The sequence below is a fragment of the Vicugna pacos genome, chromosome 4, assembly GCF_048564905.1.
Source record: "Vicugna pacos chromosome 4, VicPac4, whole genome shotgun sequence".
In the NCBI taxonomy this organism is placed as follows: Eukaryota; Metazoa; Chordata; class Mammalia; order Artiodactyla; family Camelidae; genus Vicugna; species Vicugna pacos.
This window is the reverse complement of record NC_132990.1, coordinates 55,852,857-55,878,290: the sequence shown is the minus strand read 5'-3', so window position 1 is coordinate 55,878,290 and position 25,434 is coordinate 55,852,857. Positions and strand designations below refer to the sequence as shown.

The following is a 25,434-nucleotide window of genomic DNA, read 5'->3' as shown; positions in this document are numbered from 1 at the left end:
GACATACTCAAATTGAGGGCTATTCTGAAAAAACAAACAAATAACAACATAGCTTATATTTTAACAACGTCACAGTCAAGAAACACAGAAACAGGGCTGATGAAATGTTCCAGATTAAATGACATTAAAGAAACTACTAACTGCAATGCATTTCCTAGATCATATCATATAAAGAATATTTATAAAGGATCTTTTTGGACAATTGATGAAATCTAAATATGGATTGTGGCCTTGATAACAGTACTGTATCACTGTTAAACTTCCTAATTTTAATAACTGTACAGTGGTTCTTAAAATTAATACACTGAAGTAATTAGAGTAACTGGGCAAAAATGCCTCCAAATTTACACTCAAGTGGTTCTGAAAAAATACTATGCATAAACAAAAACATTCAGAGAGGATGCTAAAGTACAAACTTCTAGTTATAAGATAAATAAGTTCTTAGGATCTAATGTACAGTGTAATAGCTGTAGTCAATAATACTGTATAATACTGTATTTTATACTTGAAATTTGCTAAGAGGATAGGTTTTAAGTGTTGTCACCACACACATACAAAAAAAAGGTAACTGTGAGACGATGGATGTGCTAACTAACTTGATTATGGTAATCACTTCACAATGTGTATGTGTATATATGTAATCATCACATTGTACACTTTAAATACGTATAATTTTGTCAGTTATGTGTCAGTACAGATAGGAAAAAATAAAATAAATGAGATAAAATGCTAATAGTTGGTGATTCTGGGTAAAGTATATGGGAGTTCCTTGAACTTTCCTTTAAGTTTGAAATTATTAAAGGAAAAAGTACAAAAAAATGTTTTTAAACTCAGCCATAGACATAGAAGCAAATTATAAAAACAAAAGTAGAAATTTATTAGATGCTAAAATAGGGAGCTAGAGATAGGCAATCAATAAAACCAACGCAAAGCTGTTTTTGGAAAAGACCAATAAAACAACCATTGTTCAACAAGTCTGAAAAAGGCAGGAGAGGGAAGAAGAATGAAAATTAATGCCTAACATTAGAAGCGAAAAAAAAAAAAAAGGAAATGATTTGAGAGCTTTTCTCATTATAAGAAAACAACATGTATTTAACCTAATAAATATGAAGATGTAGTTGAAATGGACAATTTTCCAAGAAACTATATATTAGCAAAATTCCCTTAAGAACAGATATAAATTTGAGCATACAAATAACTATGGAAAAAAGTTACAGGGCAGTCTAAGATCTATCCTGAGAAAGTGCTAGACTCAGACAAATTAATAGGAAACATTTATCAAATAGTTTCGGGTTACTCATTTTTATGTTACATAACTATTACAGAGTTTAACAAACCATTAGAGTTTAGAAAAGCTTAAATCATTCTATGAAAACAACATAACTCCAACATAAAATTATAAAGAAAACAAAGAAGAGAGAATGAGAGAGGAAGGAGAAAGAGAAGGAGTCAGGGAGGAAGAGAGAAGGGAAAGGAGGGAGGGAAGAAACAAAAGAGAGGAAGGGAAGAAACAAAAGAGAGGAAGGAAGAAGACACATTGTAATGCTAACTTATGAGTATAGTGCACAAATACATCAATAACAAATTGAAATCAATAGTTTTTCAAAAGGATAATAAATCATAACCAAGTAGATTTTATCCGAAGAATTTAAGGGACATTCCATATTTAGAAATTCATTAAAATCATTCACTATATGAACAAATTATTATGATCATTCCTTTAGATAGACAGTAAAAGATCACTTGCTAAAAATTCAACATTCTAAGTTTTTAAAAAATCTAGCAATCTAAGAACAGAAAAAAAAGCCATGAAGGAAAAGATTTACAAGTCTGACATCAGAATTTAAAACTTCTATACAACAAAAAAAGGGATAAAAAAATTTTTTTAACTAACAAAGCAAATTCCAATAAATCAACAGAAAAAGACAACAAACTCAACAGAAAAATGAGCAAGTCACAAAGCAGAAAATATAAATCACTAAGAAACATGCCAAAAAATGAACACAGGAAAAATCCTTAAGTCATCATTAATCAAAGAAAAAGAAAATTAAAAATGTTATTTCATACACCTTCAACTGGCAAAAAAAAATTACAGCTTAATATCAATAAATTGGTAAAAGTATGAGGAAATTCATTTACTCTAGTGAGAATAAAAATAAGTAAAACCATTCTGAAAAATAATTTTGTAGTTATCAATTAAAATTTTAAATTGACTTAAGTGCCCAAGGAGTTTCATACAAGAATATTGAAGCAGTGCTGTTTACAATGCTGTGATAAAAATGAAAATTACAAATGACCACTATCAGAGGAATAGTTAAACAAACCATGATCAGCTGTACTATGGTATACAAGAGCAATTCAAGAGTGTGGTAGATCAATATCAACATGGGAAGAGCCACAAGACATGCTGCTGAATAAAAACAAAAATCAAATACAATCATGTTGAAAAAAATATTATAGCATGTAATTATTTATGGCAGAAATGCAAACACTATGTATTTCTATAGGTACATACATGGAATGCACAGAAAAGGGTCTGAAATACACCAAAATATTAACTACTACCTCCTGAGGAAGCTTAGAATTAGGGAAGATTGTCAAAGGGGCTTTACATTTATTTAATTATATTGATTATATTATTTGATGGTATATGAATTCTTGAAAATAAAAATTTTATTAATTATAAAATTAAACAAAAATTTAGCAAATTATGTCATATCCAATCTGAGAAAACTGACGCATCTATTCAAAACAAATGTAGCAGCTTTATATGAACTGATATGACAAAAATAAAACCTTATGTATATGAACAATATGTACAGTAAGAAATTATTTGCTGGGGAAAAGAAAAAATGATGTATTTCTATAGGTACACACACATGCAGCTAATGCATAAAATAAGGTCTGCGAGAATACCCAACCAAACTGTAAACTGTTGTTACCTTTTAGGGAGAGGCACATTTACGCAAAAACAGACAATAAAATAAATTATGCAAATGTATGTGTGAGTTCAGTAGAGTAACATCATACTTGTACTAACATGGGAATTCATCTATATGTGCTCAGGGGAAAAAAGGAGAGGGAGATAAAAATTTAAATATTGCAACCCACATTCCACACAACAATATGTGCCCAGGAGTGAACATGAGTTGGCAGATGTGAATTTTCAGTGGTGTACATACCCCGTCAAATGAAATGATGCCAAGGTTTAATGATATGCATCTGGTGATAACTCAAGAAATGGCGACCTATACCAATATGGAAGAAAAATTAGTTTTGAAACACTATAAAACAAGACGTCAATCTCCAGTGTAGCAATTTCTCCTAAACTTAAATATTTTTCAAGAGTTATTTTGATGATACGTGGTCATGCTGTCTTTATAGAGCCAAACCCTTATGTAAGATGTGAGACCAATATGTCTCTCTATATACATATATACTGTTATCCATCTAAATATGTATACAGGCACTGTTTGGTATTACCCTGTACAGTGATGACTGATTATAACACTGGTCAGTCAGCACAGTGATGAATATGATCTTTTCCTTTGGTCAATGGACATTCACTGCCATGCTGAGCCATTCTCATACTGAGAAGCAATACAGAGTCCTCAACAGTACAGACTCTGGAGTTTAATTGCCCATCTATAAATCCTGGCTCCAGCACTTACTCTTTGTGTGAACGCCACAAGTTAACTGTTTTCCCACATCTTAAAAAAAAAAAATAAGTACATACATATGTGTGCATGTGCGTGCATGCGTGTGTATGTGTGTGTGTGTATGGAGAGAGACAGAAAGCAGGGCGGGAAGAGAGAGGGAGGAAAAGGAAAAGGAAATCCTACTTCACAGGATTTTTGTAAGGGCTGGCTGTGAGTGAGTACGTTTAAAGCACTTAGAATGTGGGCCTGGCAGATAGTAACAATAAGTATCAGCTATCACTATTATGACATAAGTAAACAGAAATGAAAAGCAAAATTCCCCTTTCCTCTCTACTTCTATCCTTCAATCATACTCATTTCCTATGGATGACACCTTTCAGATTTTTTTCTATGCTTATTTACACATAAATAAGCACACCCCTTTTCCCTCTTCTTCTCCCACAACCCCATCCCGTGTGTGTGTGTGTGTGTGTGTGTGTGTGTGTGTGTGTGTGTGTGTGTGTTCCCTCTGTCTCTCATAGGCATACCCTGGTTAGCTCTGTGGACAGATTCTGGAAATGGGAGCTCTAACTGAACAAGAGCTATAATGGACCCATTATAGCACAGTTACTATGAAGACACATTCCAAAGTAACTGATTAATTCTGATAAATATACTATTAGGGAACACTAGCTCGTATCTCTAGCCTCTGTAGCCCTTAGTGTTACTCTAATGGAAGATTTAGCATTACGATCATCCATCTGACACAACAATTTGGCTTAGTCAAATTCAAATATTCAAAACCCAGTTTTCCTTTAACATTAAAACAGTCCAAATCAAATTTACTAAATTTGATGCTTTCACACAAATTACTCACTCATGTAATATGCATTTCTGATTAAGTCTGTCCAAATAACTTTCCTTTTCCCTCAATTTTCACATTATTTTACCCTTTCCTCTTAAGACACATCATATTCTAGATTTTGTTCACAAGCGTTAGTTCCATTATAAGATCGTTATCCCTTGAGACTCTAAGAGACATTAATATAAAGAAGGTGCTCTATAAATGTTTACTGTATGAGAGAAAAATACATGTGAAATATTTCAAAAGTGTGAATATGACAATTATACTACCCTTAATTTCCCTTAGTCTTATCACAAGTCACTGAAGTAGCTGTGATTATGTATCAGTTTTGTGACTCTCTGTAGAACCTCTAACCTCTCTTGGCTTAAATTTCAACCTTCATAAAATGAGAATAACACGTAATTTATAAGAATTTAAAATGAGAGACTATGAGCAAGGTAGCAGGATACAAAATTAACATACAGAAATCAGTTGCATTTCTTTACACTAACAATGAAACAGCAGGAAAAGAAAGTAAAGTAACAGTCCCTTTTAAAATTGCACCCAAAACAATAAAATACTTAGGAATAAATCTGACCAAGGAGGTGAAAGACTTATACATGGAGAGCTACAAAACACTGATTAAGGAAATTAAAGATGACTTAAGAAAATGGAAAGATATTCCATGCTCTTGGATTAGAAGAATCAATATTGTTAAAATGGCCATACTACCCAAAGCAATCTACAGATTTAATGCTTTATTCCTGGATTTAATTTCTGAAAGCAAAGAAGAAACTGACTGGTAATGTGGAAATGACAGAAATCACGGGAGAAAATAACCATGTCAAATGACAACTTATTGAGAAAGTGCTAAGTACTAAGAAACCAGGAACATTAAGTGAATCTGCAAAGAGAGAGCATAGAATGGTTGAGAACTTTGCAATCAGCCCAAAAACTAGCTCTATAATTTACCAAATTATGTGACTTAAGTAAAGGGTATTTTATTCCCATAAAACTATCCTCATCTGAAAAATGAGTTCAATAATACCTATCTAAAAAGATGTGTTAGGATTAGAATTAAGATACTAAAATGTTCTGCATGTAACAGAAATGAATGAATATTGCGTAAGAAAGGTAGTGCTACCTATCTGACACTATGAGGAAAGAGAAGGAGGGGAAGGAAGAGGAACAGGGGTGGTGGGCAGAGACGACAATGACAACAGCACAGTTGAGTTTCTCTAGGGCTATAACAGTATCTTTCATCTTAACATCCTCAACATCTAACACAGTGTCTGATACATTTCAATGAATATTTGTTTAATCGAACTACCTACAATTTGAAAGAAGTTAGCAAAAAACAGTGGTCAGAGAATTAAGAGTAAAGTAATAGATTTTGTGTGTAAAAATCAAGTAGAGATAATTCTAAATTTTCAGAAAGTCTTACAGAAAACAACAATCAGATATAAATGTAGGATTAAAGATATGTGTTTATTTTAATGAAGACTTAAATGAGGAAAAAACAGAGAAGACAGATTTTAAATGTGAGATAAGAGATTAAAATTGATGATGCAAATTTTCTGTTAAAATGATTTCTGACCAACAGATCTCAAAGCAACATTTTCCAACTTCTTAATAAAATGCCCAAGAAAACAGGAAAAAACAGACAAACAAACAAACAAAAAACCTACACTGCTAGACAAAACTAAAAACTATAGACATCAGATGCCAGAGTTCAGGAGGAACTACAGTTAAGTATGAGGCAAATGGAAGTAAACTAAGAAATAAAAAACAATCCAACATATTAAATAATACCCTGATGTCTTTACTTATGAAGCACAAGTCACATGGAAAAGGAAAGCTGGGGTGAGAGAGGGAAAAATCACCTTTCCCTGGATTTGAAGACCTACAACCTAAAGCAAACAAAAAAGGCGATGCTACCCTTATCAACACCACGTAAGAGTTAATCCCCTTTACCCGCCTGCCCCCAACAGCACCTTTTAAGATCTAGACTACAAATCGTTAAGATGTAAATTGTAGAAAGTGGGGAGTGGTAGAGTACATTCCAAAATGTACTCTAGGTTGAGGGGATAAGAAGAATCCTGGTAGCAGTACATAGATGAATTGTAGTTTTATTATACTACAGGTCTGAGTTTTAGAAAATCAGTCACTGGGGAACAGAAAAAAGTTCCCAGTTAAATAAAATTTTAAATAAAGTATTGGCAAAATCAAACCCCCTAGTGAAATGATACATCAAACAAGCAGAGTTTAATGCCAAAAATGTAAGGATAATTCATTTTTTAATGTATTACATTACATTTTAAATAGGAAAAACAGTATGATCAACTCAATAGATTTATAGAAGTGAAAATGCAAATGGCCAATAAACTTAAGCACAAATTCAAGGGAGGATATTGCTCAGTGGTAGAGTACATGCCTAGCATGCATGATGTCCAGGGTTCAATCCCCAGTACCTCCATTAAAAAATAAATAAATAAAAATAAACCTAATTACCTTCCCTCCCCCCCAAAAAAGCACAAACTCATTAGTAACCATAACTGATGCAAATGAAAATTATGTTTTCTGATCATGAGAATGACAAGATACTTAGGACTGATAACAGCAAGTACTGTGAAAGGAAACAAATAAGACTAACACAATCCTGGTAAAAGCTTAAACTAAGTAGGTACATTCTTCTGTGTGAATTCTATAATTTTTACCTGCTTACAAGTACTGGTACTAGAATATAAGGTTTTTACACCATGTGTCATATTGTATTAGCATTCAGCTAGTCCAGTGGTTCTCAAGGCTTTTGGTCTCAGGACTCCTCTCCAACCCTCAAAACTAGTGAGATCAATGGTAGACAGAGGCTTGAGAAAGGCTGACTACAAAGGGGCAAAAGGCAATCTAGGATAGGTGATAAAACTGTTCTGTATCTTGATTGTGGTGAGAGTTACATGACTGTATGTGTTTGTCCAAAATCATAGAACTTTAAGGGGGTGAATATAATGTATGTAAATGAAACCTTAAAAGAGACTTGACTCAAAAAAAGAAATTCTTTAAGATTTCCAAAGAACTTTTGTTTATGTGGGTTATCAATATTTAGTATATTAGAAATTATAAGAAAATTTGTAAATAGTTCTTTATGTCTTCATTATTTAAATAATAAATGCACTAAATGTTAACAAACAATATATTCTTTATGAAAAATAACTATTTTCCAAAGCAAAAAACATTTAGTGAGAAAACTCACATTTTCTTAGTAAATCTCTTTCATGTCTGGCTTCAAGTAGAAAACAATTTGGTTCTCCTACCTGCTTCTGCATTCAATCGCTTACAGTATGGCAGGTCATGTGGCCTCTGGAAAACCCCACTGAACACTTGTGAGAAAGTAAGTGTGAAAAAGACAGTATCTACATATTAGGATGAAACAATTTTTCACCTAGAAGTGTCAGGAACCCCAGGGGTTCCTGGGCCACACTTTGAAAATCTCTGACTTAACCTATACAAGAAAATACTAAATATTGAGTATGGCAGAATAATAAAATGTACTTATTTTCAAATCAAGGAAGCAGTCTCCCATGCAGATAATCTATCCTGATTTAATACACTAATATTTCCCCGGTCAAAACGTCTACTAAACAATGATTTGGACTGAGCTACAAATTTCAACTTCAAAAAATATTTCTGAGGTCCGAGGATTTAAACAGTTAAGTTCGTAATAAAGCAGCACCCTCAAGCCCTCACTCACTGACTCTAGACAGGCAGAATAAAGGCAGCATGAACATGGAGAAAGTAAGGCAAAGAAAATGCCTGAGCTCAAAGAAACAGGAGACCATAAAACAAAAAGTCAGGTAGAATAACTGCAAAAGTAAAGCAACACATGGGCGAACATATTCGGAATGTGAAATACAAGAAAAACAGATATTGCTCCTTAAAAGAACTCAAAACGCTGTATACAGACACCCCCCTTCTAACAGACAGTGAAACTATGCTAAATGGCACTTCTTGAACCATGTCACTCGTATGACCGAAAATGGGACTCCACCGTCTTCTCAACTACCACTGTGTCTAACACGCCAAGCGAGGTGGGAGAACTCCGCGTCCAGGGGAAGGTACGGGTGCCTGCTCGAGGCTTTTTATGTAAGTGGTTTACGCAACTTTCAGACCCGGAGAGCCGTCCGAACTAATCACTCCCCCATGCGACTAAGTCAGACGCGCCGTTCCTGGGAGTTCTGTTCCCAGGTCACTTTAAAACACTTTCCCAGGAAGCGCTGGCACCACCCGGCTGTCCCGGGCTCCGCAGCGGCCGCCCCCGCCACCTGTCCCCGGGTCCCGCCCGCGGCGGTGGGGCGGCCCCGCACTCCCCTGACGCCGCCTCGCGGACCCGGGAGCGCCTCCTCCGACGAGGACCGGGACCGCCTCCCTCCGCGGCCTCAGCTCCCCCGTCTGCACTCGAGGGGCCGGACAAGCCGGCTCTAGAGCCCCTCCAGCTCCACTACCCGGCCCCGGGCGGGAGGCAGCCCGGCCGCTCACCCCGCTCAGGCGTCCTCGCGGTGAGACGGCCCTGAGGGGGCTGGTCTGCGGCGCCCCGCACTCACCCGGCTGACGCTTCAGCGCCATCACCGACACCAGGTAGTGAGCGATGTCAAAAAAGGGGAACATGGAAGTATGAGAAAACGCAAGGGTCAGCTCATTCCAAGGAAAGTCCATCGCGACGACCGAGCGCGGCAGCCGGACGGCCGCAGCGACGGGTTCCTACTGTACGCGAAGAGGCGTGGGGGAGGGGACGGCCGCGGCCGCGCGCTCTTTGGCGCGGCCTCGAGGAGCCCTGCGCGTGCGCTCTGGCGCCGGCGCGCGGAGGGGCGGGGCCGCGTGTCCCGGGAGCCGTGGGCGCGCGGGCGTTTGGTGGGTGGGCGGGGTGAGTGGCTTACCCCGTGCTCCCGCGAGGCAGTCCTTGCTAATAAGAGTACAGCATCTTCTTCGTGCTGGGTACTGTGCCAGACCCGAGAGAATGGGCAGATGAATACAACATAAATAATGAATTTTAAAATGCATTATGTATGTGAACTTTTAGTGCATTTATTATTTTTAAAACGAATAAAGAACTACTTAAATTTTTTCCCAGTTATGTCTAATATGCTAAGTATTGACACATGGAACCCAAATAAAGTCTCGAGGACTCTTTGGGATCTTCAAGAACCTTTTTTAAAGTTTTAACTTACATACATTTTATTCATCCTTTTTTAGTATAAAGTTCTTTGGTTTTGAATAAGCACAGTCTGCAAGGGGAGACGTTCGGAGTCAGATTTATTTCTGTAAATTGATGTCATTCACCTAACATTTCTAGAGCAACTACAATGTGCAAGTCACACTGTGCCTTATTCGAATGTAAAAAAAGAATATGATAACATCCTGCTCCTGGAAACGTGTTATCCCAAGGGAGATTACAAAGCAGGCAGGAAGAAGTACAGGTGCCGTGGTAGGGTAGTTCCAAGGAGAGGAAAACTATATCAGAGAAATGGTCAGGGGAACTGGCCTCTAAAAGCTAAGTGAAAGATGAAGGGAAGTATTTTGGCTAGACTACAAAGTGAGAAATTCGCTTTAAAAACTCCTTGAATGACAGACCATAAACTGGACGGTTTAGCCCCGGAGTCCAAGCTCCTGATCACTACATTTTATGTTCAGACAAATCAGAGCCAGAATACAGTCTGTTAACCATTATGCTAAACTGGACTTTTCTTTGGGGGAGATGGGGTACAATCAAGCAACAAGATTAGGAATAAACACAGTCTGCAAGGCGAGATCTTGGTGAGAAGAGACTTAGAGCCAGGCGGTAATGGAGGGTATTTACTGGTCCAAGCAAAAGGTAGTGGAGGATGAGGACAATTGGAACTGGGAACCAGATGGGGGAAGATGCAGTAGAACCAGAATAGGCTGGATGTCAACTCAGCCTGTCAAAGAAGGATATGGGGAGTGGGAGAGTAGGATTATGATTGCATTCAGAAAAATAGGAAACAAGGAGAGGAGCAGACTTGGGTAAGAAAAACCCAAATTTAGTTGGGCACATTTTTAACTTGATGTGTCACCAGATCATACTGACAAGAGGACACTGGAAATACCTATTGAGCTGCTAGATATGTAAGAGCCACATGGGAGTAGGAACTGCAAAGGTAGACTTACACTGATTTTTTAAAATCTAAGAATTTATCTGTTCATTTTAATTCATTTAACAAGTGCTTTTTGCATACGTGCTATGTACCAGGCATTTTGCTGGCTATCAGAGGCCCTGCCCTAAACACTAAATGTTTAAAATACTGGAAATAAATTGTAGCTAATCTCTGTATTTCATTATTTATCAAGAAAGGATAGAGTTGCTAAAATACTTTTCTTATGTGGTTTTCCAAGCAAGCACTTTCTAGTAGAGAAAGGCTTTTAGACCTCTAGCAAAACTACAGGTAAAAAAGGCAACTCCTGTGATTACTTATACTTTCATATTTCAGTTTGTTCTTTCCATACATTTCTTCATCTTTGGAATTACAGTATTACAAATTTAGAGGCAGAACTTGGATGTTCTTTCCCAAAGGGCTTTAGCTCTTTAATGTCTTAAATTCCACAAAATATGTGTTTTGTTCTTGAACTTAAAAAAATACTATAACATCTCTAAATCATATGTCTATGCCAGTATCATTCGGGAGTATAATTAAATTCATTATTAAGAGCAATAGGGCAATAGTGAAAAATCAGAGATTTTTTTAAAGGTAAATAAAATATTTTACTTATCCTAAACAGATTAATTCCAACAGAAAAGAATTCATCATCTCAGGCTCTATAAGTAATCTGAAGCTTGTTTCACTTCAAAACTGTAAAATGTATGTCAGGAGTCTGCTTTTCTCTCACAGATTCCAGATGGGCCCCTCTTTTTTGAGGCACAAGGGTGGGTGATGGAGAAGGCTGGGAACCTCTCAGACCCATGAAGGCTGGGCTAGTGAGGATCAAGGTGAATCTGTCTGGTTAAAAAAAAAGAACGCTGTAAAAAATTAGCTGGATCCCCTTCAGCTTAGAGCCTAAAGAATTTTTTTTAACCTAAGGGAAATGAAATCATCTCATAAAAAGACAACCTCTATCTAAATTTTAACTGTGCTCACTGCATTTGCTTCTGGTCAGTGCTTTGGTTATTTAGTCTAATGAAACAGGCCAGAGCAGAAGGAAGTGGGCAATTAAAAGAAGGAAGACTTTGAATTGGTAACAGGGAAAGGTAAGATTGAGGGAAATTATGTGTAAAAATTAAAACTTTCCCTGACTTTTGGAGGCAGTTTACAAAGTTGCCTAATTATTGCAAATAAAATGAATCCAAATTATGAAATATTGCTTAATCCATTAGAAAGCAAAACTGGTCTAATTTACAAACATCTGAAAAAGAGTTTTGACTAAATATACTTGAAGTATATTGAGCTTAAAAACATGTGAAACCCACTTTTATTAACTAGTTTTTCAACAGCAATACTATTGACATTTTGGGCTGAACAATTCTTTATTATCTTATAGGATGCTTAAAAGCATCCCTGGTCTCTATCCACTAGATGCCAGTAGCACATGCACACACATACACACCACCCCCAACTGTGACAGCCAACAATGTCTCCAGACATGGCCAAGTGTCCCTGGGGCAGGGGGGCAAAAATGCCTCTAGTTTGGAACTCCTTTATAAATGAATAAATTATTTTTTGGCAGCACGTTCTTCTATTTGTACAAACATTATGGTCCGGCCACTAATATTAGTCATCAAGTTAATTCTGCAAAAACTCACATAACACTTCTTAGTCTCAGCTTGATCCTCCATCCCTCAGGATTAAGTTAGCAACATCCCGCAACCCAATACCGCAAAGGTAATACTAGCTATTTCTTCTCTGCAATACTGCTTTCTATCCACTGAGTGGCATGCCTTTCACTTTGGGAGACCAGTAGCAATAACTTTTAAAAGAAGCACAAAGAGTCCATGATGAAGAAGTTTCATATTAAAAGGGTCAATTACACTTCTAAACTTTAGTGTTCTTTTTAGGCATTTTCACTCTACAATTATTTTATAGGGATTTGATAACTGTGCCTTTTCAAATTATGGTGTAGTAATACTTGACATTTAAGACAAAACATGTTTAAATTCTATTTTTTTAATGATCAGCATTATCAAGGAGAATTAACCTAAAGAGCACCAATTGCACTGATAATACCCACTGAACTCAACCTGGACAATGAGATGCTGGCACAATGGGATTTAAGTGATAAGCCAAGTTAAGTATACACTCAACTCTTTAGACTTGGTGTGTATCTCATAATACACGTTAATATGGTGACTTAGATCATATGACTTGGCTCACTTATTTCTTGCACTGGAAACTAAAGTCTTTTTCTGTAAACATCATTTATACCTCTAAGATAAACTCTTAAACTAAAAATATTCTCCATGTGTAACAAGTGCAAATTTACCTACTTAAAGATCTGATGTTATTAAAAAGGAATGTCTCTAGTGTTCATCAGTGTATGGACTGCCAAAACTGCAGTCACCCACTGGTGCCACACCTGTCAGGTGTCCATGGTTAACAGCACTCAAAGTTACAATTCATCTCTGTTCAAGAGTAACAGGTACCATTAAATCAAAGAATAATAGAATTATGGAAGTTAAATGGACCCTTTTTTAAAAAAGTACGTTGGGTCGAAAGTCATAGAAAATGGTTCTGGGCAGCTTAAGCAAAGTGAGGGATTTACTGTGAGGCTATCAGGGAACCAGCTATTAAACCCCAAGAAGAGCAAGAAGTTGGGTATTTCTGAGGCCAACAACAACCGATGGGTGTGAGCTGCTCTCAGTTACTAATGACAGTCAGTGTCAACATTGTTCAGTCTCAGTGTCCCCCTATTCAATCCTGCCAGGAAAGACAGCCTGCCCTGGCCTAGGACAGACGCCCTCTGCTGGTTAATCAGTTCTGGAGGGATGCTGGGTCACAAGGACCCACGGCAGCCCTAGGTGTTAGAGGCAGTGTCCTGAGAATGGAGGGAGCCGGGCAGCCATCACAAGAGGTGTCTATTACAATCATTTTCTTTAGACCATTTATTTCAGAGTAGGAAACTCAGGGCTAGAGAGAGACCACAAAGGCAGGCAGTGACAGACCAGGATTTGTTATTATCCTGTTATAGTCAACCTCCCCTAAGTTCTCCCACTGGGCTTTCTCTTGTCCGAATACTTCTCCTAAAGTTGCCTTTAACTGACAGATCCAGCATCCCCACAGCAATGAAAAGGCCACAAGATGAGAGCTAGAAAGGCCTAGTAGGAGTCAGAGCCCTGGATCAATAGACAAGATTAAAGTAGTCTATGGTTTCCAGCATAACCAGTTTGTTGAAGGGGCTGAACTCTGTGGAGCACAGTCAGGAAGTGGATTTACCTCCCTCCAGACAAAGCCCCCAACTCCGATCCTATGTTAGAATTCCCTTTCCCATCCTTTAACATTATCTCAACAGATGATCCTATTACTTCTTCATCATTTAAGATACTAAAAAAAAATTTTAATTTTTAAAGTCCAGTCCAATCCAGTTAAAGTGTCAATCTTGCATCTAATTCAGAGCTTCTCCCCCTCCAACAGCTCAGGTCTGCCTGGCCCAGAGCCTGCAGTGGGGCAAGGGGTGTGGGGTGGTCTTCTGGCCTTTCCATCATCTGTGTCCTCCAGGGTCAAGGTAGTAAGTAGGGGAATTATAGAAAAGGAACAAAAGGCCTTCTAGTTCACAAGTGTTGGTTATAGATCTTGTTTTCTCTTGGCTGTTGATATTCTTCTTTACGGCAGTCTCCCAGGGCTGACTCGTTCACAGAGTACATGTGGTTTCCACAATGATGCCATGGACCTCTACATAGCAAGGTTTCCTGACATCCTCAGTTATGGCAGATACCATCAGATGGCTAATCCAACAGGTATATCTAGCTCTGCACATTGAGTTAAAACATTAAGTATGGTTTTTCCAGCCTCTCAGCAAGGGGTGGCCGTGTGTTAGAATACTGGCAAATGAAAATGAAGAGGAAGTCTGTTTGACATGCTTGGGAAAACAAAGTGAAGAAGAACAAAGTTGAAGGAGGGACACTACTGGACCTTAAGACTTACTATACATCTACAGTAACCAAGAGAGTGTGTATTGGTAAAAGAATAGACAAATCGATCAATGAAAACTACGTGGCTTCTCATATTGAAATGACCTATGCCCTTGAGACAGACCCTTCTGCCTTGAGCAGAGGCATGCCCTGTGGCCATGGGAGAAAGGTCAAGAAAACAGCAGATAACTGAAGGTATCAGCTCTCTCTCTCAGACATACATCTGTGTGAGAGGGAAAAAAAACCCTTTATCTGTTTAAATAGAGTCTGAATTGGCTTGGGGAAGGGAAGCACCTCCTTCCTCATAGAGAGAGGAAAGCAAAGCACTCTAACCCTTTAAATTCCATTCTACGAATTTCCTTTCAAGTTTTTGACCTCTTGGGCTGTTGGGAGTGAAGTTCTCAGTTAATTAAGTCCCTCTTAGACAGCCACGCCCCTCTCTTTAGAATGTGGAGGTGACATCTTTTGTCTTAGGAGCTTTTGCTGGAATTCCAAGATAATAAATCCCAAATAACATTTTGTTACACCAAAAGACAGCCAAAGGAAAGAAATGTTAAAAAAAAAAAAAAAAAGGTCGATGAGTGAATGTTAAAAGAAAACGCACGTAGCTAAGATTAGGAACTCACAAAATGCCAGCGATCTGTGTAGATGGGTTGATTAAACCAAAACATTAACAATGAGAACACAAAGTGCACCTAATCTTTGGGCAAACAAAAGGAATCCTACCCACCTAGCGATCCATAAATGTGTGCAAACGACAGCAAGGTCCGTAAGTAAAATAGAGAGGGCAAATGAAGTTGCAGGCGGGTTCTGGCCTGTAACAATCACGGAGGGAAATCATTTCAATGTAAAGCTATCCATATATGACAACTGACAATAAATACATGCTCCATTGCTTGAGCCCAAAGTTGTCTAGCTTTCATACACAATGTATCTACATTACCTATCTCTTGTGCCGATTTTTTTAAAAAGCCAATGTTTAATTTGTGGAATTGTATATGTGTGTATAGATAAAATGTATATTCCAAGGACTGCTTCAATCACTGCATGTTCCTTCGATGTCTGTAAATCTGTGTCAGTTGTGGAAGATTAAAATCTGTAAAATGTAAAATGTAATCTATTATCCATGAAGTCAAGTATTCTTAACAGGTTTTCATGTAAAAATTGCAATGTTAAAAAAAAAAGCTAAAGAGAATGTTTGTAATATTAGCACAACTTCTAACAGGCATTATGGGTACTTAGAAGGGGATGATTTCTCAGAATGTTCAACCACGGAAGTGTACTTTTCCCCCTCCACGCAGTTTATGAAGCTGAAGATTCAGCCAGGACAACCCTCTATAAAGCTTTTCCTATCTCCACTGTCGTCAGCCGCACTCTCAGGTTATCCGAACCGTTCATTCACTCAGTAACTACGTGTCTCACCCATCAGATCATAACAGCAAAGTCTTTCCCTCCCCCTCCTCAGCTTCTCTCTCTGTTGGGCTCCACCAGCCAGTGTCAACATGTCAAATTACATTCTTGACTTTAAACCACGGAGTTCATTTGGGAAAGTTTCTCATCTTGGGAGATGGTGTACAGCAGTGGTAGCATAGAACACTCAGTCAGACATTCTACTTACTGTGCAACCTTATAGAAAGTGGTTGCTAAATCTCTACAGGCCCACGTATTCATCTTTAACCTATTTCACAGTGTTGTTTTCAACATTAAGAGAGCATACCACAGATAGAGAGAATAAACTAGTGGTTACCAGTCGGGGGGTGGGGGGGCAAGATAGAATAGGGGTGGGGGAATGGGAGGTACCAACTCTTGGATATAAGATAGGCTCAAGGATGTATTGTACAACATGGGGAATATGGCCAATATTTTATAAAAACTATATATGGAATATAACCTTTAAAAATCATTAAACATTTTTAAAAAGGAAACAAACAAACAAAAAAATAACTGACCTGACACATAAGCAGGATCTGCGGGGAAAAAAAATTAAGAGCATACATACGAATTGCTTAGCACAGCATCTGACACATGGTCCCTGTTTGATAAATCTTAGTTTCTACTCTTCTTTTATAATATACAGATCTCTTAAAACGAACAAAGAAGTTCGTTTCCTACTGCTTCCTTAACTACTAAAGTTATAAAGAGTGTACTAATTTTAGAGGCACTGAGGTTAAGGCTGCAGATGCTAAAGCCAGACATGCTGGGTCAAATCCCAGCTCTGGCTCTTGCTCGCTAAATTACCTTGGGCAAGTTTCTCTAGGCCTCAGTTTTCTCATTTCTAAAATGGTGAAAATAATACATGCGACCTCACGGGATTTTGTGAGGATTAAAGATATTAAGACATGTAAAAACAGTGCCTAGCACATAGAAATCCCTCCATAAATGTCAGTTATTATTCAGAATGTACTTATCCAACATTATAATGACTTTCTCTCTTATCTCTCTTCCCATGAATAGAATTCAATTTGGGCCTCATTTCACAGAATATACCTACCACATAAGAGCACTCAAATTTGTGTCCTACTGTATTGACCTAAGTAATGAAGAGAATGATCAGTGTGCAATAAAAAAAAAGGATGCAGACTTACTAAAGTTCAGTAAAACTGTCTTTAGCATTCTAAGAAAATGTACAGGCATTTCTCCTTTATTTTCCTCCCTTTTGGTTTGTTTTGTTTTTTCTTATTTCCTTCTCTTTAGCACAATACCTAGAAATAATAACATGTGCCCAAATAGAAATAACAATAATGCTTCCCTGAATACATGAAAGTAATGCTATTGCTTTGACTAAAGTCATGTTCTTGTGGCTTTCCAGGAGTTCTCTCATTCTCTCAGCCAGAAGTCATCCAAGTCATCAACACTGAAATCTACTTGCACAGTTTGGAAAAGTCTGTAGCAGAACCTCCAATCCTCTAAATTCACCTAACTTTGACATGCCAAAGTAAAAAAGTAAGAAAGAAAAAAAAAAAAGTTGGCCAGGGCAGCATATTCTAAAGAAGAGCTGGGAACATTCACTACCAGTCAGAGGTTAGGACAACACCAACAGTTGTTGCAAATCCATTAACAGGAGAGAGGCTGATGATAAAATTAGATATAGGGATCTTAAGGCTAGCTAGTTAGAATGGGTAACTGGCAAATCTGTTCAGTCACAGTGTAGCTGAGACTAATAAATCCAGATGAGGTTTAGTTAGCAGGCTTAAGTAGCAACAAAGTCAAACATTACTAGCAAAAATGTTGGGTATGACGGGGAGAGTATAGCTCTAGTGGTAGAGCCTAGCATGCACCAGGTCCTGGGTTCAACCCTCAGCACCTCCATTAAAATAAAGAAGTAAATAAATAAACCTAATTATCTACCCACCTCACCACCGGCCACCAAAAAAAAAAAAAAAGATTTAAAAAATGTTGGGTAAAAAAAATTAAGCTAGGAGGGGAGGGTATAGCTCAGTGGTAGAGTACATGCCTAGCATGCACAAGGTCCTGGGTTCAATCCCCAGTACTTCCACTAAAAAAATAAATACATAAACCTAATTACCTCCCCCATCAAAAAAGTTAAGCCAGTGAAGCAAGAAACACCTCGGTGACAAGGTGTGGATGACTAGCCATAGTAAAACTACTGATTGTTAAACAGTAAAAATTAGTAGTTTAAAACACTTAACAAGAGCCAAAGAAAAATTCCTCCCAGACAGGTGAAGAGTTGCACCAAAAGGACTTGCTATCCAAAAGACATCTTCTTACAAAAAGCTCTAACCATAAAAGGAAAAAAATTGATAAATAGGATTACACTAAAATTGAGAACTTCCAATTATCAAAAGACACCATTAAGAGAATAAAAAGGCAAGCACAAAGTGGAAGAAAATAGCTGCTTTATCTCCAACAAAGGAATATTACCCAGAAAATATAAAGACCTCATAAATTGATAAGTGAAAGACAACTAGTTTTTTTTTAAGTTCAATACAAAACTGAGCAAAATCTTGAACAGGTAATTTACAAAAGAGGATACCCAAATAACCAATAAACATAGGGAGACATGCTCAACTTCAGTAGTCATCATGGAAATGCAAACTAAAACTACAGCAAGATCAGCAAGATACTACTATATGCTCATTAAAATGGCTAAAATGAAAAAGAGATAATACCAAGTGCTGGTGAGGATATAAAGAAACTTGAACTCTCTTATCCCACTGATGAGAGTGTAAATTGATAGAGACACTTCGGAAAACTGGTGGTGGTATATGCTAAAGCGAACACGGATATCCTCAGACCCAGCAACTCCATTCCTAAGAGAACATATGATTACCAAAAGACATGTACACAAATGTTCATAGAGGCACTATTTAATATAGTCCCACACTGAACCCAGATGTTCATCAAAAGTCATATGGGTGAATAAATTGTGCTATCCACTTGCAATATATACATAACAATATATTTGCAATGAGAATTAAGAAATACTGCTACCTGTATCAACATCAATGAGTCTCAAATATAATGTTGAAAGAAAGAAGCTGGAGATTTAAGGAAGAAAAACAAAACAAACAGTACATTCTGCATGATTCCATTTACATGGAGTTTAAAAACAGGGAAAACTAACCTATGTAGTTAGAAGTCAAGATGGTGGATGTTCTTCGAGGCAGGAGGAGGGGGCTTCTGGAATTTCAGTTCCATTTTATGATGCTGGTTTGTTCACCATGAAAATTCATAGAGTTGCACTTTTACGATTTGTGCACTTTTTGGTACATACTTTATACTTCAAAAAAATGTAATTAAAGAGGAGGAATGACGTCTTCTAACAAACTTACGGGGCACCTTGGGACTTGGTAGGCCGTCTGGCCCTGTGGTAGGTTTTCTGTCTCTCCAGAAGAAGCCCAGTCTCTGTGGCAGTAGCAGGTGAGCCAAGGTATAAAAACTTACCCTAATTCATGTTGTCTTTGTAGTCCAGTCAAAGACATTGTTATGTCGTCAGCTCCATCCGAATTCCAGCTTCTTCTGGACTCCTGAGACACAATAGCTAAGCTGTATGCAGTTCCCTTAGTTCCATACTCTCCTGGAGTCTGTTTCCTAAAGAATTCCCTCCAGAGCAGATGACATTAATAATAATCATCCTGGAGTTCATCATTAGGTGCCAGTAATTTCAGGCCTTAAGAATGATCGATTCCTTGAATCATTTACTTTTTTTTCTTTTTACACTGGGGACAGAGCTGCTTAAATAGTCAGGGTGGAGGTGAGGGTGGTCACCAGACACCAAGTCTGCTGTGGGGACCCTCAATTATATGCCTCTGCATATTATAAGGGATCTCTTCTCCTTCCTGAAAGGGAAGTAATTTGTCTAAGTAGAGGTAAGATTCTTGTGTTGTTGCTTAAACAAACATATAATTTGGGCTCCAGACATGCAGATGTTATTAGATACATTGAATTCAGAGCTGGGTGGCAAGGCAGGCTCAAAATTCATTAAGCAAGTATTCTCCACCAGGCTGCTAGATCATGAGAGCCAGTGAGGTTGGGATGAGAATACAAGGGGATCACTTGCAGTATTGTGCTGTGCTGGCCTAGGGGAGGGGCGACATGCATAACATGAAACTGTTCTTCTTATCCTTCCACTGCATCATTTCTGTTGTCTGTGTTCCACTGGGATGCTGTGACCTCTCCCTGGATTCCAGAGCTCTAACGAAGGTATTTTCATTCATGGATGGTTGTTAAATTGGTGTCTCTGTGTGCAGGAAGGAGGGCAGGAGCCTCCTGTCTACCCTCTTGCTGATGTTACTGCTCTGATCTTTTCTGTTTGTTAACTTTCTCTGGCTCTAATCCCAGATGTGACGATGGACTTTGATTCTTATGTTGTATTTGCATTTGGACATTTCCATCGTGACCTTAGGAACTGATCCTAGGCAAAACACCCAAAGATATTTGGATTTTGTTTCGGTATCCTGTGCATTCTAACCTGATAAATAACTTGCTTCCCATTTTTTGTTTTGTCTCTAGTATGCTGGCCTCAACTGTAGCATCTCTTAGAGACTGCACGCTGCCCTGTAACTGGAGTGAGGAGGCTCATTCACAGGCTATTCTACACTTAGAGATTTGCTGAGTTCTGGCTTTAGGAAACCCTGTGGTCTACACAAAACATAGGGGAAAACTGCCAGCATGAATTCAGTAATAATCTTCTAGCATAAAAAAATTAAAATGTATACTAGTATATCTTGTGAAATATCTAACTTTATATAAGAATTTCCTATTCTCAAGTTTTTTTTTTAATGTTAGCCAAATTTTGAATCTTCCAGGATTTTAAAAAAGTCAATCATCACTACAATTTTCATAAAGAAGTCACCTTTTTCACAGAGCTACGTCTGTGATACTTGATTTGAATGAGGTCAAGACGGTTAGCTTGGCAAAGTCCCAATATTTCAGCCCACATCCATCCTAAACCCTAACCCTTAGTGCATTATAAGAATTTGACAAAAGAATATGAATGGAGCACTAAAAATCCAACAGAGCATCGTTACAGTGGCAAAAGAAGGCCATTTGCAGCTAAATTAACACCAAGATTAAGACATTTATTGTTTAAATTGCTAAATATTAAACTACTAGTAAAAGGAAGTCTGAAATTGGCCTATAATATTCAACTATATAAAGAAATTAATTCAAAACTACTGGTGGAAACTTTTCAGACAAAAACTATCTTAAATCAATTTTAAGTTGCGTAAGAATAACTTTTTTTGGTAAGAAATTATTTATTTAAACACATCTGAAATCTTCCACGTCAAACCCTCTGCCCTTCCACATTCCATCCTAACCAGGATCTGAGGCTATGAGAATTATTTTTTAGCTTTTAAAAAGCAGCTAGTAGCGGGGGCTAAAAGGGGAGCAAACAGACAGCTGGATGAAATATGCCTTGCTTTTATTCTCTTGATGGAAACATTACTGCTGCATATTTAGGCTATTTTAGGGATGATGGATGAAGTGAGCATGGGAACTGAGAAGGTGTCAATCATTCATTAATTTCAGGACAGTCGATCTTTTCAGCTCCATAAATGAACTGTGAATTACAAGAGCGTCTCAGGTCAGATACAGGAACTCAGTGTGAGGGCCCAGAGGGAATGAGGGCTTTGGAGTAAGACAAAGACCATTCCTCTACAAGTTGTGATAAAGGTTGTGGCGATCTCAGGGAGGAATCTGCAAGTGCTGGGGCTTCGTCACCAGGGTAACAGCCACTTTAGAAACCAGCTAGCACAGGGGCCGAGGGCTACCCAGCTCAGGCAGCAAGAACCTGACAGGCGACAAGGTCAGACTCCAGAATGGGTGGGAGGGACCAGTTCAGGGAACATTTGTCTACATCTTGGCCAAGACAGGAGGAAAGTGAATGGTATAAATATACAAGAACAGTGATAGGAAAGTTAAGGGCTAAAAATGAGCTGACGTTTTATCAAAAACCCTTGTCTGGATTATTCTAGAACAATTTCACTTACCGATTTGAAAATTCAAATTGGCTTTTCCCTTCCGTCATGATGCACAATTCAGCTCAGTCTGGTTCAAAATGCTGACAAACTTCAGGGCTGGTGCTTGAAAGAAGCTTTTCAAGTAGATAAAGTTTATCTGAACACGTGACAATTGATATATACAGAATAGAAGCTTTTGCTTTCTTTGTCCTTCTTCGTGGTGGTAGTAGAGGTAACTTTCAAGAAGGTGCCACATATCTGTAAGAACAGTTGTCCGCCCCATACAGAATTTCTGTAGAATTCAATTCTATTACTTAAAATAATTTTTCTACCAACCAGCCCCAGCCTGAAGCTTGACACAATAATTAGACTAGCTATTTTACAACTGTCTTAAGACAACTTTGTCAACTGCTTTAATTTAAAAAAGTTATTTTTAAATCCCATTCTTTTGACTATTTTAAAGATTATATGTTCCATGGTATCCTTTTAAAAACTTGGTTTTATGTGCTTACAGTTTTTCCTATAATAGATCATTTTAATGATGAAATTTGATCCCTTTGACAGAAAACAGATCAACGGATTCCTAAGGGTCAGGGAGGAGTTTGTTGCAAAGGGCTCGGTGGAGTTTTGAAGAATTGTTCTACACTTTGATTATGGTGGTGATTGCATTTGTCAATTATTGGGATGAGTTTTACTAAATGTTAAATTCTATTTCAATAAACATGACTGTTAAAACTTAAAAAAAATGGGTTTTCCAATTTCACAATGCATGAAGGATTGTTTGAATCTATTAGTGTAAAATGCTGACATTTTTGTGTATAGCCTTGCTCACAGAATGGAGGAGTTGGCTCTTAAGGTCCCCTCCAGCCAATGTGAGGCAGCGTGCAGGGGTAGGGGCAGGGAACACGCAGGATCTGGATTCAGAAGCTCAGTCATTAACTGGAGGATTCTTGTTGGATGAGCCCTTTCAACATCTCTTAAGTCTCAGTTTCAACAGTTGAAAACAGGCTTGAAAATACCAGTTTTATTGATCTCACAATCTATAGATTCAGTTATGCATGTACATTATTTTGAATAAACAAAAAGCTCTTTATGAACATAAATTATTTTTACAATCATGTGTGGAAGATTTTGGAAGATGACCCTAAGCAGGGTCAGCCAACACAAGGCAAAGAACAGATGGAGGAATTGCAATCACCTCATTGAAGTGTTTTCTAACTTCTGTGCCCAGAATATCTTTCCCTACCAGGGTGCAAATTCTGAAGGCAAGAACTCAGTTTCAGACACCTTCATGCTGCCCATACTCCCAGCTGTCATCCTTGAGGGGTAGTAGGTGCCAAAAAAAAAAAAAAAAGTTTGTTGAATTGTACCACCCGGCTTCAGCTTCCAGCTTTCTCTATATTGATTAGCCCAGAGGGTAAATGGGAGTAAACTGGGCAGGAAGAAGGGGAACCTTGCTTTACAACAGGGGAAAGCAGCCTTGGCATTGTGGTCCTCACTGTGCCTTGACTGTGCTGCCTTTTCTGTTCTGGACACAGCCAGGTCCCGGCACTCTAAGTTGTCAAGAGCTCGGTGGGCTAACCGGACGAGTAGCTTTGTGTGGCTAGACACAGGACGTCCTTTCTTTTGGCACATTTGGGGGGTAGGTTTACGGACAGAGTCGTCGTCCCTCTCTTCCTGGCCCTAGCCCTCCGTAGATCTAGTTATGCTGTTTAGGTTCCTGAAGTACAAATCAGCATAATCCGATTATATTAGCCGCTGAGGGGCGTTTGGGGTCTGAAAAGCGGAGAAAAGAAAAGTTCTCACAAAGAGCGGAGCCTGGAGCTTGGGAGGGGAGGGGCGAGGATTGCTCCTGTGCTGCTGGCCTGAAAGCTTGCACCTGCACAAGCCCTCTTGTAAACAAGGACTCTCAGATGGTATTAAACTGGGCACTGAGAAGTCCGGGGGAGGGGGGGTCAGGGAGGTAAGCATGGGGAAGAGAAAGGCAAGACAGAGGCTCTGCATCCCATTAATTGACTTATCTGGATCAGCAAAGCGGGGCTTGCTGACAGAAAAGAATGGCCGCTTGATTCCTACTCAGCACTGAGAGTGGGTCAGCCCCGTAATCTGGTCTATCGAGATAAGCGTTTTAGAATCTCTGCAAGAGACCGATAAGGGGCTTACTTATGGGGAACAAAGTTCACTGGACGTTTGATTTCAGCACTTTCTGAATGGGACTTCTGTATCTTTCATTTATTTCCAGGGGGGGAAAAAAGCTAGGCGGTGCTAGTTGTTTCAGGCCTCAGGGTAATGTGTGCTTAGAAATTACAGAAGAAAAACTCACCTATCAATTTGTTAAAATAAGTGAAACCAGGGAATTTTTTGACCAAGTGCACCTTTCTCTGCTATAGACAGTTTATGGGTATAACTGAAATTTTCATTATTTTCAAAACTAAGGACACATTTATGTATTTGGTAAATGTTGAGTTTCAAGCAAGCAATTTCTCTTACCCTTCTCATTTGGAAGAAAGTTTTTTGTTGTTGTTTTGTTTTAACCCCTAAAGGTGAAGAGGTCCTGAGATGATGTCCCCGTATTTTCTAGGGACCGACCGTCTGCACGAGTTTACGTGATGCTCAGACAACATCTAAATGAATCTGACTCTATGGGACTAAAAAGAAGCCTCATTTAAGCCTGATTTATGACGTGATGAACATCGAAGGCCAGTTAGGGAAGGCTCATATCTGTTGATACATCTTCTGCAGTGCTGGTCAATGTAATTTAAATGCTGGGAGGAAGGGAGCCCTGGTCACTTCCTTTGTATAATTTATTCTTTATCAAAGAATTCTTCGGGGGAGAAAACCCAGATCAACAATCAAATGACTGCATGCTTTAAAGAAAAAAATTATTTCAATCATTGCCTACCTGTGGTGAACATTTCTTTCATGGGCGGTTTCTATTCTTCAAGGCAGAAGAACACAGAAAGAGAAATGTGGCCTGTGTTGAAAGGCAGACGTGGATTCAGAGCCTAGCCTTGCTGTTTGCTCATTGCATGACTCTCAAGTTGGTCTCAGAGACTTTTCCAAGCCACAGTCTCCTGGACTGCAAACCAGAGCAAATACTTCCATTAAATGGTTGTTAGGAGTATCAGAGATGATATTTATAAAATGCCTGGCACATAACAGGCCTTCAGTGAATATTAATAACCCTTCCTTGAGGTGTTTCTAGTTCCCCTCCCCACCCACAACTTGCCCCATTCAGCTCTTTCTGTCATAGGTACAAGTAGGGGTATCATGATACCCAAGTACAGTACACAGCACTTTCTAGTCCCAAGAGCCGTCTCTGCCTTATCTCCTCTGTCTTTTCACCCGTACATCTATATATCCTTCTCAATTTCTGTGACAGCGCCTCTTTCCTCCTGG

At 38.4% G+C, this 25,434-nt stretch overlaps 1 protein-coding gene and 1 long non-coding RNA gene across 3 annotated transcripts in view; one reads left to right on the top strand and one right to left on the bottom strand.

Moving 5' to 3' along the window:
- Positions 1–9,311, bottom strand: part of TMEM38B (transmembrane protein 38B) — a 43,154-nt gene extending 33,843 nt beyond the window's left edge. For both annotated transcript variants that reach the window (XM_031677382.2, XM_072959866.1), the window contains exon 1: positions 9,081–9,311. In XM_031677382.2, the coding sequence (XP_031533242.1) occupies positions 9,081–9,192 (112 nt within the window). In that variant the 5' untranslated portion in view covers positions 9,193–9,311. The remainder of the gene's footprint in view (positions 1–9,080) is intronic.
- Positions 8,779–25,233, top strand: LOC140696114 (uncharacterized). Its single transcript, XR_012072149.1, has 3 exons — positions 8,779–9,114; positions 17,421–17,554; positions 24,617–25,233. It is a non-coding gene; the product is annotated as an uncharacterized lncRNA (long non-coding RNA).
- Positions 25,234–25,434: the final 201 nt, after the last annotated feature.